This window comes from Suncus etruscus, chromosome 13 (assembly GCF_024139225.1).
Source record: "Suncus etruscus isolate mSunEtr1 chromosome 13, mSunEtr1.pri.cur, whole genome shotgun sequence".
Taxonomy (NCBI): Eukaryota; Metazoa; Chordata; class Mammalia; order Eulipotyphla; family Soricidae; genus Suncus; species Suncus etruscus.
Genome location: NC_064860.1, coordinates 27,085,165 through 27,100,615, shown reverse-complemented (window position 1 = coordinate 27,100,615; position 15,451 = coordinate 27,085,165). Strand labels below are relative to the sequence as shown.

The 15,451-nt window shown below is 44.5% G+C and overlaps 1 protein-coding gene across 1 annotated transcript in view; it reads right to left on the bottom strand.

Annotated features, from left to right (window-relative positions):
* ITGB5 (integrin subunit beta 5) overlaps positions 1-15,451 on the bottom strand; it is a 131,361-nt gene that overhangs the window by 22,650 nt on the left and 93,260 nt on the right. Inside the window, exon 10 of the mRNA XM_049785882.1 lies at positions 12,257-12,686. Within this exon, the coding sequence (XP_049641839.1) occupies positions 12,257-12,686 (430 nt within the window). The remainder of the gene's footprint in view (positions 1-12,256; positions 12,687-15,451) is intronic.

Genomic DNA, 15,451 nt, shown 5'->3' with positions numbered 1-15,451 from the left:
AATTGCACTGCAAACAAGGAATAAAACTCCATAAAATGATGACACTTCAGCAGGTTCCAGGTTCTCACTGTGTCCTGCAGGCATGACTTGCTGGGCTATCAAAAAACCCTAATATAAGCTAGAGAGACTCCTTAGGAAAACAGACTAAATGTTCTCTAAAATTCTGGCTAAGATAAAGAAAATTTATTAAGTAAGACTTAGAAAATGTAGGCTAAGAAAGAGGCGGGGAAGGGTGGCAGAGAGGTCTGAAGTGGTAATGCAGGGTTTTGGGGAAAATTAGGTAAAATGAGGGAATTATTCACAAGGTTCTCCCACTCTGAATCTATAGTAAAAATCGTAAGCAGGATCAGAGATAGCATAGCAGGCAAGGCACTTGCCTTGTACGCAGATGACCATAATTAATCCCTCTGTACTCCATATGGTCCATTGAAATTCACCAAGAGAAACCCCTGAGCATTGCTGAATATGGCCCCCAAACAAAATCATAAGCATTGGAGCCGGAAGATAGCACAGAGGTAGTGCGTTTGCCTTTCATGCAGAAGAACAGTGTTTCAAATCCCGGCATCCCATATGGTCCCCTGAGCCTGCCGGGAGTGATTTCTGAGCATAGAGCCAGGAGTAACCCCTGAGCACTGAAGGGTGTGACCCAAAAACCAAAACCAAACCAAAACAAACAAATTAAAAAAAAAAAAAACCCAAATCATAAGCATTACATAAGTGCAGGTTTTGAAGCTGTTTTCCTAAAGGAAACAATTGAAAGGTGCAGAACAGAATAGTTGCATGGGATTGGAGCTGTTAGGTGGCTGTGAATTCATCTGTTGCTGAGCACAGGTGAAATGCCACATTAACAAATTCGACTGTTTCCTTTTGAGGAAATAATTTCCTGGTAATCCAAAGGACATGAGATTCTACTATGTTGGCTCCTTCTATTTCTTCAGGCCAATTCTGCTGTCAAGAATATACTAACCTGTGAAGTATGGTCTTTTAGCTACAGGAGTCACCTAATCATGATCTGGACAGAGGGAAGAGGTTTGTGGATCAGAGGGAAGGAGAACTAGCAAAGGACCCAGGAAGCCACCCAGGGAAGAAGCAGCAAGTTTAAAGCAGATTCATCTTATTTAGAGCAACTCCCAGGCACAGGGAGGACTGGGATCCTGGTGGAGTCGAGAGTCATGGACATTCATCCCCAACAAAACCAGAGCTCCCTCCAACTCGCCCCACCCCCTGCATGGGGCAGTGGGCCTATTATAAGTGAAGGCTGTCATCATTTCCAAAGCAAGTGAAATTTCTAGGGGCCAGAGAGATTTCCAGTGCGCTCGCCTTGCACATGGCTGATCAAGGTTCAACCATCAGCATTCCATATGGTCCCTTCAGCACACCAGGAGTGATTCCTGAATACAGTGCCAGGAGAAAGTCGTGAGCATGAGCATAACTGGCTGTGTCCCTCTTCTATTCTCCTATCCAAAATCCAACAACCAACTGAACAAAAAAGCTAGTGAAGTTTCCTACCATAAGTGAAGGCTCAATATTCCAGAAATGGAACCAAAGGAGCCTGTAGCACAAAGTGGCCTATTTCAGTCACCAGAGGTCTCTGGTAATTCCAGCATAACAAAGAATGAGCATTTTTCTCATGTATTATCCTATAGGATCAAAAAGCTAATTTCACTCTGGCTGAGGTCAGAGCTCTGACATTCTCATGTGGTTCTCCTAGGATCTTCTTTCTTTTGAAAACATCCTTCAGGGGATGGAGAGATAGTACATGCTTGCCTTGCATGCAGCTGATCCAGATTCAATCTTCAGTACCCTTTATGGTTCCCCAGTCCTGCTAGGAGTGACTCCTGAGGACAGAACCAAGAGTTAGCCTCAGCTGAGCACTGCTATTTATGGTCCAACATGCACTCCCACCCCCAATTAAAAAAATGCTTTTGGGGCCGGAGAGATGGCATGGAGGTAGGGCGTTTGCCATTCATGCAGAAGGTCAGTGGTTCAAATTCCGGCATCCCATATGGTCCCCCAAGCCTGCCAGGAGTGAAAGAAAATGCTTTTAAGAAATCAGGCCTGCAATTCAAAGTCAAGTACAGTGTCTTATCTCCTGTGGGCAGGTCTCCCTTTCAAATTAGAGGGAGAAGAGAGAGGCAGACAGAGCTGATGCTTGAGTTATTATAACTGAAATGATGTTTCAGTTATTAAAACATGAATAAATTCTTTAATTGAATCACCATGAGATAATTGCTACAAAGTTATCCGTGATTGAGTTTTAGTCATACAATGTCCAACACTCTGCACCTGCCATCAATGTCCCCAGTTTCCACCCTCTCCCCTGCCCTTCTTCTTGCCTGGCTCTGTGGTAGATATTTTTCTTCTCTCTCTGTCTTTTTCCTTTTAGACACTGTGTTTTGCAATATTGTTACTGAATGGGTATCATGCATATCACTTCATCTCCTTTCAGGATCCCATTCTTATCAGGTTATTATAACTTGTTTCACAATCAAGAGATATTTTCTGGCAACAGGATCTGAGCATCGAGCAAGGGCAGTCAGCAAACTGTTCCTGGAGCTAAACTCCAAGTTTGAATCATGGTAGATTCTCACAACAGCTTCCCAACCTTGCTTAGCTCTCAAGATTTCTAGGTAGTGAAGATAGAACCTTTCTGTTACCACCCTTGTGCCTCTATCTCAGGAAGATTCAAAGAAGTGAGGTCACAAAGAGAAATAAATTTAATGCTGCAAACCACCCCAGACATCCAGTGCAACACCTGGCACACACATGAAACACTAAATGAGTTCTTGCTGAAGGAGAAGAATGCAGCAACCAACCTAAAATGAAGAGATCCTCAGCAGGAGATCATTGTCTTAGTGTCTGCATTGTACAATCTCTGGTCAGAAGCCTCTAATAATGTTTTTCACAAAGAACAACCACACACTGACTGGCTTGAGACAAGGGAAAAGGCCAACTCACCTTGTTTAAGTGGCTAATCTGAAAGAAACCCGAATCTAATGGGCCAGAGCAATAATACAGCAGGTAGGGCACTTACTTGCCTTGTATATGGCTGAGTTGGATTCAATGCCTTTCATCCCATATGGTTCCTCTACACACTGCCAGAAGTGAGTTCAAGGCCAGAAGTAATCTGTTATCATCACCAGATTGGGGACGGAAGAAGGGAGGGAGAGTGGGAGGGAGGAAAGAAAGAAAGAAGGAAAGAAGGAAGGACAAAAGGAGCCAGGAGTAAACCCTGGGCACTGATGGGTGTGGCTCAAAAACAGAAAGAAGAAAATGTTCCTTGAAAGACTGGGGCGGGGGCTGGTAGCAATTTAATCTGTAACACCCCGCTCCCAATGGAGAGGCAGAATGCAAGGAGTTGAGACTCACAAGCTCTCTAGGACAGTGTTTTCTTTTTTTCATTCATTCATTCATTCATTCATTCATTCATTCATTCCTTCATTTTGGTTTTTGGATCACACCCGGCAGTGCTCAGAGGTTATTCCTGGTTCTACACTCAGAAATCGCTCCTGGCAGGCTTGGGGTGCCAGGATTCGAACCACCGTTCTTCTGCATGCAAGGCAAACACTCTACCTCCATGCTATCTCTCCGGCCCCTAGGGCTGCATTTTCAAACCCTGTGCTGCGGTACACTAGTATGCCATGAGATATTGTCTGATGTGCTGTGGGAAAAATTCCAATTTCATCCATAACATGCGGCTTCGGCATGATTTGCCTATTTGTGAGTCGAAGCGCGTGTTACGGACTATAAAAACTAAAGACAGTGAGAGACTGAGAGCTGTTGATGACATGTATGTGTCTTTCTTCGATTCCTGCCAGAATATCAACTTTGTATTCAGCCAAATAGGCCCAGGTTTTGCATTGAGTAAATAAACAGAAATATGAACAATTATAAAATACTTTATTATTTCATAATAAAATAATTATAAAATAATTTGACTTTGATTTTATTTTATTTAATTCTTATTCAAGAGAATTACTTTATATTTGGTCAATATAGGCACAGAGTTAAATTTTTTTTAACATTTTCTTTTTTTTTGTTTGTTTTTTGTTTTTAGTTTTTGGGTCACACCCAGCAGCACTCAGGGGTTACTCCTTGCTCTATGCTCAGAAATTGCTCCTGGCAGGCTCAGGGGACCATATGGGATGCCGGGTTCAAACCACCGACCTTCTGCATGAAAGGCAAACGCCTTACCTCCATGCTATCTCTCCGGCCCCATTTTTAACATTTTCTAATGGTGGTGTGCCTCGTGATTTTTTTTTTTTTTAATGAAAAACGTGTGCCTTAAGAAAAATGAAAGATGAGGGCCAGAGAGATAGCATGAAGGTAAAGCATTTGCCTTGCATGTAGAAGGTCGGTGGTTTGAATCCTGGTATCCCATATGGTCCCCCAAGCCTGCTTGGAGCAATGGAGTTACTCCTGAGCTGCCGGGTGTGACCCAAAAACAAAAAAATGGAAAATGAAAGACATTTTTGCAATAATTCTCAGAGACATAAGAGGAGAGCTGGAAGGCCCAGATCACTACAAAGAGTGATGAGTGCTGTTAGAGAAATAACTACATTGAGAGCTATCCTAACAATGTGAATGAATGAGGGAAGTAGAAAGCCTGTCTTGAGTACAGGTGGGGAGGAGGGAGATTTGGGACATTGGTGATGGGAATGTTGCACTGGTGAATGGGGTGTTCTTTACATGACTGAGACCCAACCACAATCATGTTTGTAATCAAGGTGTTTAAACAAAGATATTAAGAAATGTTAAGAGTAACACTTGACTTATTAAAGTTTTAAGAAATGTTTTATTCTTATTGTCCACCTCAAAATTATCTGAAAATAAAAGTGTGCCTTTGTACAAAATGGTTGAAAAACAATGCTCTAAGGTATGTGACAGGTATAAGGGGAAAGGAAATCAAAGGACAAGTGAAAAATTCAACATTTCAGAGGTGAAAAGGGCAGTGTTGCTTCATTTCACAGCTGTTTTCTTCCCACTCCACTAGGATTTTGAGGGCCTTACAAGGGCCTCACAAGTGCATTTGGAGGCAACTGAGGAAGAATTGATAGACTGGCTTAGATCTTAGTATCTGGGGAGCAGAGAGAAAATATAGTGAATACAGCACTTGTTTTGCATGTAAATGATCCTTGTTTAAATCCTCAGCACCACATATGGTTCCCTGAGCACTGCCAGGAAATTATCTCTGAGCACAGAGCCAGGCGTAAGCTTTGAGCACCACTGAGTATGACTCCAAATCCCAAAACAAAAAAAAAACAAAAATAAATAAAACTTGGCCCTGGTGGCTTTATTTGTATGACCACTGCAATCCCAGGGAACAAGTCCTGGCTCTCAACCATTCCAGTGAATGGCTACCCGTGGAGACATCTTTATTAAACATAGGCTTAGGATTCCCTATCACCTCAGTTACTGAATGATCAAGAGGCTATTGGAAATATTATGCCTTCAAGTTCCCACACTCAGAGCAGCCCAGAACTTGTGGTGTGAGAATGGAATGTGATCCTCCTGGCCTTTGTAGTCATTGCACTAGTCCTGGACACTAGGGCTGACATCACTGCTGTCATCTTCCACCCACTTTTTTTTTCTTTCCCCTAATCCACTTTTTTTTTTAATGTTTAGAAGAGAACTATGAGTTCCTTTTGATCTGAATTTCCTTCCCATAATGGTAAGAAGGATAGATGGATAGACAGACAATAGATGGCCTATTAAATAAAGTAAAAAACAGAAGGCATTCCTGATTCACTTTTGAGATCTTACAGGCACAAGACTGAATTAGTTCTGTTTAAATTATGTTTTCAACACATAAAATATTTTCAGCACATAAAACCCAATTAAAGCTGGCTGTGTGCGCAAATAATCCCATGTGTCCTGGGCAGTCATTTCAAGTGCAGAGATTGCTGAAAGCATCAGGAGAAACTCAAATCCCAGGAAATGCACAGTATGGGTTCAGAAACCAAAAGACCACAAAGTTTGAGCAATCATCTGCCATTACATTAAAAACAACTCAACAGACCATGCCGGACTTCTCGAATCTCATGAGCTTAGGAGAGGGGCACTGAAGGGTTAGCACTCAAAGAGCAGAGACCCTGCATTTTCAGGGCTGGTTGTCCTCCCTGACAGACATAATGTAGAAAGATAGACCCACTTTCTACATTATGATGCTTCCTGAAACTTGAAGGAGATCCAACACTCCTGCCAGGCACTCTCACAAAGACTGACATGTGGCTCAATGGCTTCCAGACTTCTGTCCAACTTGCTTCATTATGAATTTCTGTGGTGTTTAACATAGTGCAACCCGTAATTGCCTATACCTTCCTGTGGCCCTGTTTCTTGGTGGGAAATGGTAGGGAAGAGCCATATTTTCTTAAAGATGGAAAGAGCAGGGACAGAGAGATAACATGGAGGTAGTGTATTTGCCTTGCATGTAGAAGGACAGTGGTTTAAATCCCAGCATCCCATATGGTCCCCAAGCCTACCAGGACCGATTTCTGAGTATAGAGCCAAGAGTAGCCCAAAAACCAAAAATAAATAAAAAAAATAAGAAAGAAAGAAAAGATGAGAAGAGAGACAGAAATTTCTCTGAGATGTCCCCACTAATTCTGGACATGAGTATCCTTCCTCTCTGTTGGAGGACAGGCCACAACCACACACTTCCTTACAGGATAGGCCAGGCAGGAGTGAGAATAACAAAGAGGAGACTGAGGTCGGCTGCTAGTGAGACGAAGTCAGCATTTTCATGACTAGCCAGCCTGTTAAGAAATAAGACTTTCCTCCTACAAAACCCCAAATGCCACCACAATACAAGCTCAAAAATTGCACACTCGCTATCCTTCAGCCCTCCCCCCACTTGCCATGAGCTAACCATAGATACTAATGAACTGGGGTATGGGGTGCACACACACACACACACACACACACACACATACATGCACACATCTACATATGCCCCTGGAATAAGTAGAGACAGTCAGGCATTGAAAGCAGATAGTCTGTGGCACAGGCAGGACAGATCTTGCACCCAGCTTGGTGTGAAGTCCTTCCTGACCAAACCCAATAGGGACATCATGCCAGAAAGATAAAGGGAGGGTCAATTTTTAATTGGTGAGTTTCTTTCACTGAAACTGAAAGGGTTGGAGGGTCCTAACTGGGAGTATACTGGAAAGAAACTCAAAATGCTCCCCTAATGATGTGCTGTATGAAAGTCACTTAACTCCATGTGCTTCTGGGAATATAACATATGGAAAAAAGGTGAGTTGTCATATTATACACAGCCATAAACACATGCAGTAATTCAGAAGAAGCATTTGGAAGGAAAGAAGCATTTGAAAGGAGCCATGTAAAGCATACAGTGTGGAATTTTTTTATAGTGTTGGGGATAGAGCCCAGGTCTTGTGCTCGCAAGATATGTGCTTTTCCATTGAGTCATCCCCTTAACTATGAACAACTTATTTACTTACTTCTTTTTGTCATAATATTCTAGGTCTAAGAATAATCCCCCAGCTATCTGGTCATGACATTTTGGGTGGAATGCATATTAAAGATGTAGAGAAAGCTGCTGCTTGCCTGTCTTACAAGAAGTTCTTTTCATCCTGCTCAAGACACCAACTCATCTCTTAGCATTGATCTCTGGGTAGTTTTCAGGCTCCCCTAGAGAATAGGCATGACTTTCCTGAGAAAGGGAAAGGTGATGAGACCTTCCACTAAACAAATCTCAGGAAGACTGTGACTAAGCAAGACTCCTCAGGAAGCCTTGGGGACCTTATGCCTCTTCTCCAATCTGTTGCTGTGACCACTTTTCCTAAGGCCACAGGGTTGTGTGCAAGGAAGAAAGCATTGTGAATGGAGCACCTGGGTCTTTTTGATGACTAAGATTCATACCTGGTAGTACTCATGGCTCACTCCTGATTCTCTTCTCAAGAATCATTCCTGGAAGGGTTGGAAGAACCTTATTGGATGCTAGGGATTGAACCTGAATCAACTGTATGCAAGACCAGCACCCTACCCTCCACTATATCTCTGGCCCCTCATATTTTTATTTAGGCATTTTAAAAAATGCCACTGAAAATCAACGGCTGGCACTGCCAGAAACTTCCATGGAGGATGTTTCATCTTGTGCTGAGTTCAGGAAAAGCCCTAAGAAGAGTGGAAAAAGCAAGCTGTATCTGCCCCTGAGCCTGGGGCACTGACTTCACAAGGGATGAATAGCAACACATGTGCAAGTCAGGCACTGTGTTATATCCTAGGCATTCTGCTGGGAGCTTCACATATAGTCTCTCATTCCTAACTATGCTCTGCCTAGGAACACAGCCATCCCTGCCCTATTTAGTTGGTCAGTTTAAATACTTCCTATTGAAAAGGTATCCAATCAAAATAGATAATGGAATGACTGGGCATGGGAGATAACAGCAGATAAAAAGAAGCCTCCAGCCAGCCATACATCCTCTTCTCACTTTTCTTCTCTCTCTGCATATGCCCAGATGGAGCACAGAATCAGGTACGGTTTGTTTTGTTTTGTTTTGTTTTGGGGCCACACCCAGTAACACTCAGGAGTTACTCCTGGCTATGTGCTCAGAAATTGCTCGTGGCTTGGGGGACCATATGGGGTGCTGGGGGGTTGAACTGTGGTCTGTCCAGGCTAGCACCAGCAAGACAGATGCCTTACCCCTTGTACCAAGGCTCTGACCCTCAGGTACAGTTTGTAAGCAGACAGAGGAATGATTAAGTCTGTCCTCAGAGGCCTGGACAAGGGCAGAATATAAGCAATGCTAAGATGCTCAGGAAAGTTCAGAATCCAGGCAGGGCTCAGACACCCAGAAGTCAAAATATAGATGCCCAGGAAAGTTCACAATACAGACAGTACTCAGACATCTAGGTTGAGACAATATGCATGGAAACCTCACTCAAATGCACGTGGAGGTGCCTGGAGACTAAGGAAAGTTGAGACGCCAGTAAAATATTGGGGTACAATGGTACAGAGGCAGAGCCATAAGATTTTGGAAGTCATACACCAGACTAAGCATCATGAGACAAGAGTGACATCATATACATGTGAAAGGAGAGGGCTGGACATGGGGAGGGACCCAGACCCATCTATTTTCAACTGTACAATAAACTCTAACTTCTTTTTTGTTTGTTTGTTTCTTTTTGGTCATACCAGGCAGTGCTTATGGTTTATTCCTGGACTGAACTCAGAAATTACTCTTGGCAGGCTCAGGGGACCATATGGGATGCTGGAGATCGAACCTGGGTCAGTTGCATCCAGGTCAATTGCATGCAAGGCAAATGTTCTACCTACTGTGCTATTGCTCCAGCCCCCTAACTCTAACTTCTTAACCTTCTGAATTTTGTATGTATACCTCTCACACAATTCTCAAGAACTCACCCATGCAGGGAAAATCCACTTGCGGTAACAGCTTTGATGACCTTTCTCTACTAAACCAGGCAGAACCATGGAGCTGGTACCAATCAATAGCCACTCGGACAGAGAAAGAATTGATCCCTGTAACTTGCTCAGCACTTAAAACCCCAAGTCTTCCGATTAGCTTCCTTTTCTCTGACAATCCTGTGTCCTGACCTTTCTGGAGCTTTTGGACACATTGGTTTCTCCACACCCGTGGGTGTGTTCATACTTGGCTCAGGACTCAGTCTGGGCCTCATGCCTCATTCGCTGTCCCACCTCTGCTCAGCTTCCGTATTTGTTTCTTTCATGGGGGCATGTGAGTCTGAGGACAATGAAAGCTCTCATCTTTGCTTCCTGTGTTGGGGTTGGATCTTTCCTGCAGCATCTTCAGTCCCTTTCAAGGTAAGAATTTCTACTCAGGAGACCCTTCTCAAGGAAGAAATGCTGGAAAACACACTATTTTCAGAAAAGATGACAGTTCTGCTGGCTACACTTGCAGAGATATTGGCTGGAAGACCATTTGGAGACCTGCCTTTAATGGATCCCATCAGAATACCACTCCCCAGAGGGGAGCTGCCAACTTGCTATTTTACTGGAATCCATGTAAAATCCTGTGCTTTGATTCGACTCAAAGAAACTAAGTGCTGGGCCCGGAGAGATAGCACAGCGGCGTTTGCCTTGCAAGCAGCTGATCCAGGACCAAAGGTGGTTAGTTCGAATCCCAGTGTCCCATATGGTCCCCCATGCCTGCCAGGAGCTATTTCTGAGCAGACAGCCAGGAGTAACCCCTGAGCACCGCCAGGTGTGGCCCAAAAACCAAAAACCAAAAAAAAAAAAAAAAAAAAAAAGAAATTAAGTGCTCAGATATGCCACAAAAACAACTTGATTGGGCTATTACTCAACCCCAAATAAATAAAACACACATTAAAAGCACCCCCTCAGAAAAGGAGACACTTCAAGAGACTCTAAAGGTCATGGCAAGAATATGATAAAACCATCAAGAGTCTCAGGCATTGAGTGGGGCGGGATGTTGGGTCACACCTGATGGGGTTCAAGGTTTACTCCTGGCTCTGCACTAAAAAATCACTCCATATGGGATGCCAGAGACTGCACCCGGGTTCGTCTGGTGTTGGCATGTGCAAGGCAAACACCCTACCATTGTGCTATCACTCTGGCCAGTTTCAGCATTTGTGAAAACACCCAAAAGAACTTTCCTGTAAGCAGATAACTCAAGCCAAGGCAAAAGTTGGGAAGAAATCCTTCTAGAAAATTAGCTTTGTAAAAGCAGGCTTGGCTCACTCTCCATTCCAAAGACTGGCTCTCATCTCAACCTGAGATGTGGCTGCCTGGAGAAACGTGTGCTCTCTCTTGAATATGTATTTCTCTTTCCCTTCCCTCACATTTCTCTCAGTAAATGTCTATAAATAAAACTATTTTACTTAAGAAAAATAAACCAAGACCTTTAACTTTATATAAGGAAGGTAAAAACAAACTCCATAGCATAATGCAAGTGTTTCACAGAATAAGAAAAAGACAAGATGTGTTCATAGAAGTGGGATGTCTCAGTTAAAGGAAACATACTGTCATTCCTTAGGTAACAGTGGCAGGGTGTTGGGTACTCAGTTCTGAGAGGCAGTTTACATAAAGCAGAGCCCTCTGAGGAGAAACCAGAGGGTTTAACTTAGAGAAGAGAACAGAGAAACAGAGAAAATTGTTTATTTCATATGTAGGAAGTCCTGGGTTTGATCACCAGCACCTCTCTTCAATATAACACTTCACTTAACAGGTTGTCAAGTGGAAAAGGAAGTCTAGAAGGTAAACCATTGGGTGAAAGTTACTGGAAACCAATTATCTGCTCAATATACAGAGGAAGTTGCATACTATTTTGTAGGAGGCTGGGTGTTGGCCCCCCAAAGATGTGCATGGCCTAATACCTAGAGCCTGTGGAATTGATTTCATGTAGTCAGAGAGACTTTATAGATATGATGAAGCTAACAATCTTGAGGTAGGGATACATCTAGATAATTATGTTTGGCAGACAGGAATGCAAAGTTCCTTCTAAGAGGGAAGCAGATGATGATAGGAGAGAGGCCCACCATCAGAGGCGGGAGTCCAAGGACATGTGAGGAAGCTACACTGCTGTCTTGAGTTAGAAGCCAAGAATTGGGTAGCTCCTAGAATGTGTCCAGGGCCAGAAAACAGTCTCTTTATTAATGACCACACCTGGGTTGTCATTATTGATGCTGTGGTGTCTGGGATTAAACCCAGGTTGATGCAAGAAAGAAAGGAACTTTACTACTGAACCACATCCCACAATCATTTGAATCTGACCTTATTTGGGGATTTGGGGGAGATAATGTTTAAGTCAACGTCCAGCAGCTCTAAGGAATTACTCCTGGTGGTGCTCAAGCAAACAATACACAGAGTCAGTCCTGTGCAAGGCAAGAACCTTAACCCCTGTATTATCTGATCCCAGCCACCTGAATTTAGCCAAAGATCCTTTTCAGACTTCCCACTTCCATAATTGTAGCAAAATAAATGCAATGTTTGATAAAGGCAATACTAGCTATATGAGCCCCTGATCCCAGCAGACACCCAGGAAGAGCTAGCTATCAGGCCTGGGCAGTGGGGAGACACAAGACCCTGTCAAATGAGAGGCTGTGGCCCCTGGCAGTGCTTCTCCTACTTGTGTGTGAGATGTGCTGGCCCCTGCCCTGAATCTGCAGGTGGGCCAAACTTGCTTTCACCTTCTCTCATGATCACAGTGGCCCTGAGCCAGGGTCTGTTCTGAAGAGAGAACTATAGAGTCCAGACCTGACTGAGAACAAAGGTGCTCATGGGGAGGCCTACCTGAGCAGAGGACTCCTTTATTCCTGGCGCAGGAGAAGTTGTCACACTCGCAGAAAGGTCCGTAGATCTTCCCAAACTCACTCTCGTAGCAGGAGCACTGGTTGCAGTTGCACTCACCTCGTCCGCTGCATAGTGGCTTGCCTTCTGCCTCCCGGCACAGGTTCTGGAACACTCGTGGACTCTCACCTTCCTGGCACTCACACCTGGTGCCAAGGTGGTTGGGGTTGCACTCGCACAGGCCACACACAAATGTCCCGTTCCCGCTGCACTGGACACTGTCCGGCTGGGACTCAAAGCTGCAGCTGCACTTGCAGTTGTAGGTCACACCCACCTCTAGGCTGTCCCGGAACCCCACAGGTCGCAGGGTGAATCTGTGTTCTGTGGGCCCGCTTGGGCAGTTCCGCGCCTCCACTGACACCTCAAAGGATGCCTGGGTCAAAGGGAGAAAAGGACAGACTGGTCAAATTAGGGTCCTCTTGGTCCCTCCAACCTCCAGGGGCTTGGCCCAAGGACAGGTGCTCAGATCTGTGTTCCTCTATCCAGGTATAACACAGGGTCACTGGGTCTGGGCCTCAGGCTATGGAGAAGAAGGATATCAGTGTGTCCATAAGCCTTGATTTTTCTTGTATGGTCATGATCTCTTTACTTTTATTTCTTTTTGGAGGGTGGGCTTTTGGGCCACACATGGCTGTACTGAGGCCTTACTTCTGACTCTGTGCCCTGCTGGGAAGGGCTCAGTAAACCATATGCGGTCCTGCGAATCAAACTGGGTCAACCACATGTTAGGCAAGCACCTTAATCTTTAAACTGTCTCTCTGGTTCTTTCTCCCTTATTATTTGTTTGTTTGTTTGGGGGCCACATCTAACAGTGGTATTAACAAGAGCCAAGATCTAGAAGCAAACCAAATACCCAAGAACAAATAAGTAGAGAAACTGGTCTGTATACCTGATAGAGTAAGATTCAGTTATTAGAGAGATAGTTTTAATGTTACATGGATGGAATTAAAGGGTATCAGTCTGAGCAAAGTCAGTCAGAGGAAGAGGGACAAAATTCCAATGAGTTTGCTCATAGTGGAGTCTAAATAATCACACTAAGGGATAATGACTGGCCAAGGATCACAGCTCGTAAGAGTTTGCCTGCAGAACTGAGTTTGCTAAGTGGGTTGAGAGGGGACCTGGAGATAGTGGGGGAGGGTTGCAGAATGCTGGTGGGGGTGAATTTGGAACTTTATATGTCTGAAATTCAATTTATTTTCATTTTGGGACCCACCTGAGAGTGCTCAGACATTCTTCCTCAGTCTGTGCTCAGGAGTCACTCCTGGGAGGACTCAGGGGACCATATATGCTACTGAGGATCAAATTAGAGTCCACCACATTCAAGACAAGCACTTTAACCCCTGTGCTCTATTATTAACAGTACTATGAGTCATGGTACTGCAGTGATTTTGTTGCCTTTTTTATAAATAGCCATCAATAATTTTCTTTACTCAGCATTTTTAGGTAAAGATGTGACTTTTGGAGAACATCAATATCCTTTTTCCTAAATGTTCTGCTTTGAGAATCCCCAGTGGGGATTCTCAATAAACCTAAAACCTAAAAACCTGTCGACCATCCCCATCCTGCCCCAGATTCCATGACACCAGGGACACCAGGATAAAGAGAGGGCATGAGAGATGGAGTCATGGGACACACCTACAGCATCCATGGCTCTGGGGATCCAATGACAGACACCAGTGTCAGCTAAGGATGTCACAGGAATATTTATGACAGGTGACCTGAGGCCAGTGACAGGATCTCAGCTCCCAGCACTGTGGGAAGCAGGCAGGCAGGCCCATGGTCATCTTCCAAGTCTAGGTGTTGGGTGGGAGGAGGCAGAGAGAGACATGTACAACTGAACTCAAGCCTAATGTAATCTTTAAACTGTCTCTCTGGGTAGGAATATTCAGGGCAGGTAAGAAGATGGGGGTCCATCTGAACCCTGAGATATTCCTGGTGACCGGGAAGACCTGTGTTCTCAGTAGCTAAGTGTTTTCACAAACAGGCGCTGTGTCGGGCCTTTGCATGGGCACCTAATTTTTAGGACCTGAGAGTGGCAGCCTCAGAGCTAGACAGAAAACATGGTTGGTGGAGCTGGTGAGTTTAGTCCTGTTATAGAAATTGATGGTATATCTGTGTATGTGGAGGGGTGGGGGAGGGCAGAGCTATTTCTCTGCTTTCTCTGGCAAATCACCTCCTGGAACTGATGGATGAAGCAGATGGTCCAGCTCTCTGAGGGGCCCTCCTAGTTCAGGGTGAGAAGCTCCTTGTTATATAAGTTATATAAGGATGAAATCATGTGTCCAGGTCTAGAATAGAATAGAAAACCTATGTTTCTTGTGAGCTGCCCACAAATTATGCTATAAACCTTTAGCTAACTCTTGACACAAGATAGGGTCCTGAGCCCTGCCATGGCGAGTCCCCCAGGAGACAGCTAGACTTTACAGATCTTCCTTGCTCAGAGCCTGGGCCCAGGGATGGAAATAAAAAGCTTGAAAGGTGGCAGCCATCCTTGCCAAGGCTAAAATAAGCCAAGATCAAGATGGGCTTGCTACAAGTGATTACTTTCCAGGAAACTTGGACAAGGAAGGGCCCCAGAACCACCTCTGATCAGATACTGAAAGCCCACAAAGGAATGTCATGGCCCAAGCCCATAGAAAAGGCTTTTTGTTTCTTTTGGTTTTGGGGCCATACCCAGTGGTGCTCAGAGGTTACTCCTGGCTCTGCATTCAGAAGTCACTCCTGGCAGGCTCAGGGAACCATATGGGATGCCGGGGATTGAATCCAGGTTTGTCCTGGGTTGGCTGCGTGCAAGGCAAAAGCCCTACCACTGTGCTATCATTCTGGCCCCCAGGAAAGGCATTTAACTGATGGAAAATGTTCCTCCCTACCAAGGATCAAGAAAAAATTTCCTCTCCCAACCTCTGCCTATATGTACTTGTGAGGAATGACCACCAAGATCTGGAATCCCTTTCTCCCCACACACATTTCCTCCTCCATCTGTCTGGGGAGAACAGTGAGAGGAACTGGACTTTTGAACTTTCAAGCTCAGCCAGCCAGTGAGGTCTTGTGCAGGCCAGATTTTGGTCTCTCAGGGAGGCCTGAATGGTTGGATCTCAGGTGGTGGCTGCATAGCTTGGGGTTGGGACTCTGCTCCCA